Source organism: Aptenodytes forsteri, unplaced genomic scaffold (assembly GCF_000699145.1).
Source record: "Aptenodytes forsteri isolate BGI_AS27 unplaced genomic scaffold, ASM69914v1 Scaffold209, whole genome shotgun sequence".
NCBI lineage: Eukaryota > Metazoa > Chordata > Aves > Sphenisciformes > Spheniscidae > Aptenodytes > Aptenodytes forsteri.
The window spans coordinates 355,165-355,646 of NW_008795034.1; the positions used below are offsets into that span (position 1 = coordinate 355,165).

Below are 482 nucleotides of genomic sequence, written 5' to 3' on the forward strand. Positions count from 1 at the left end.
CAGGCCCCCAGCCCGTTGGGTCCCCGGCCCTCGGCAGCGCCCGGCGGCCAGGGCCGGGGGGCCACGGGCAGCATGCCCTGGCCCTTGTGGGGCTCGGCAGCCGAGGCGTTCTCAGGGGCCTCCATGCAGAGGGCGTTGGGGTCATTCTTGGTGGGCAGCTTGCCGCAGTCGAGCGACTCGGGCCAGCCGAAATTGAACTGCTCCATGATGGGGACGCACTTGTGGCGGGCCTGCTCGCACATGGGGCGGCAGGCGGGGATGCTGGCGCTCACCTGGTCGGTGCACATGGGCGCGTAGAGGGAGCAGAGGAAGAAGCGCAGGTGGACGTGGCAGCCGTACTCCACCAGCGGGGCGAACTCGTGCAGCTTCAGGGCGGCCTCGCGCTGGCTCTCGTGGCCCAGCAGGTTGGGCATGCGGGTCAGGTTGTACCCGATGCCCCGGCACATGGGGATGTCGACGGGCTGGCACCGCGCCGCCCGCCC

At 71.6% G+C, this 482-nt stretch overlaps 1 protein-coding gene across 1 annotated transcript in view; it reads right to left on the bottom strand.

Moving 5' to 3' along the window:
- FZD9 (frizzled class receptor 9) overlaps window positions 1-476 on the bottom strand; it is a 4,021-nt gene extending 3,545 nt beyond the window's left edge. Inside the window, exon 1 of the mRNA XM_019471292.1 lies at window positions 37-476. Within this exon, the coding sequence (XP_019326837.1) occupies window positions 37-446 (410 nt within the window). The 5' untranslated portion in view covers window positions 447-476. The remainder of the gene's footprint in view (window positions 1-36) is intronic.
- Window positions 477-482: the final 6 nt, after the last annotated feature.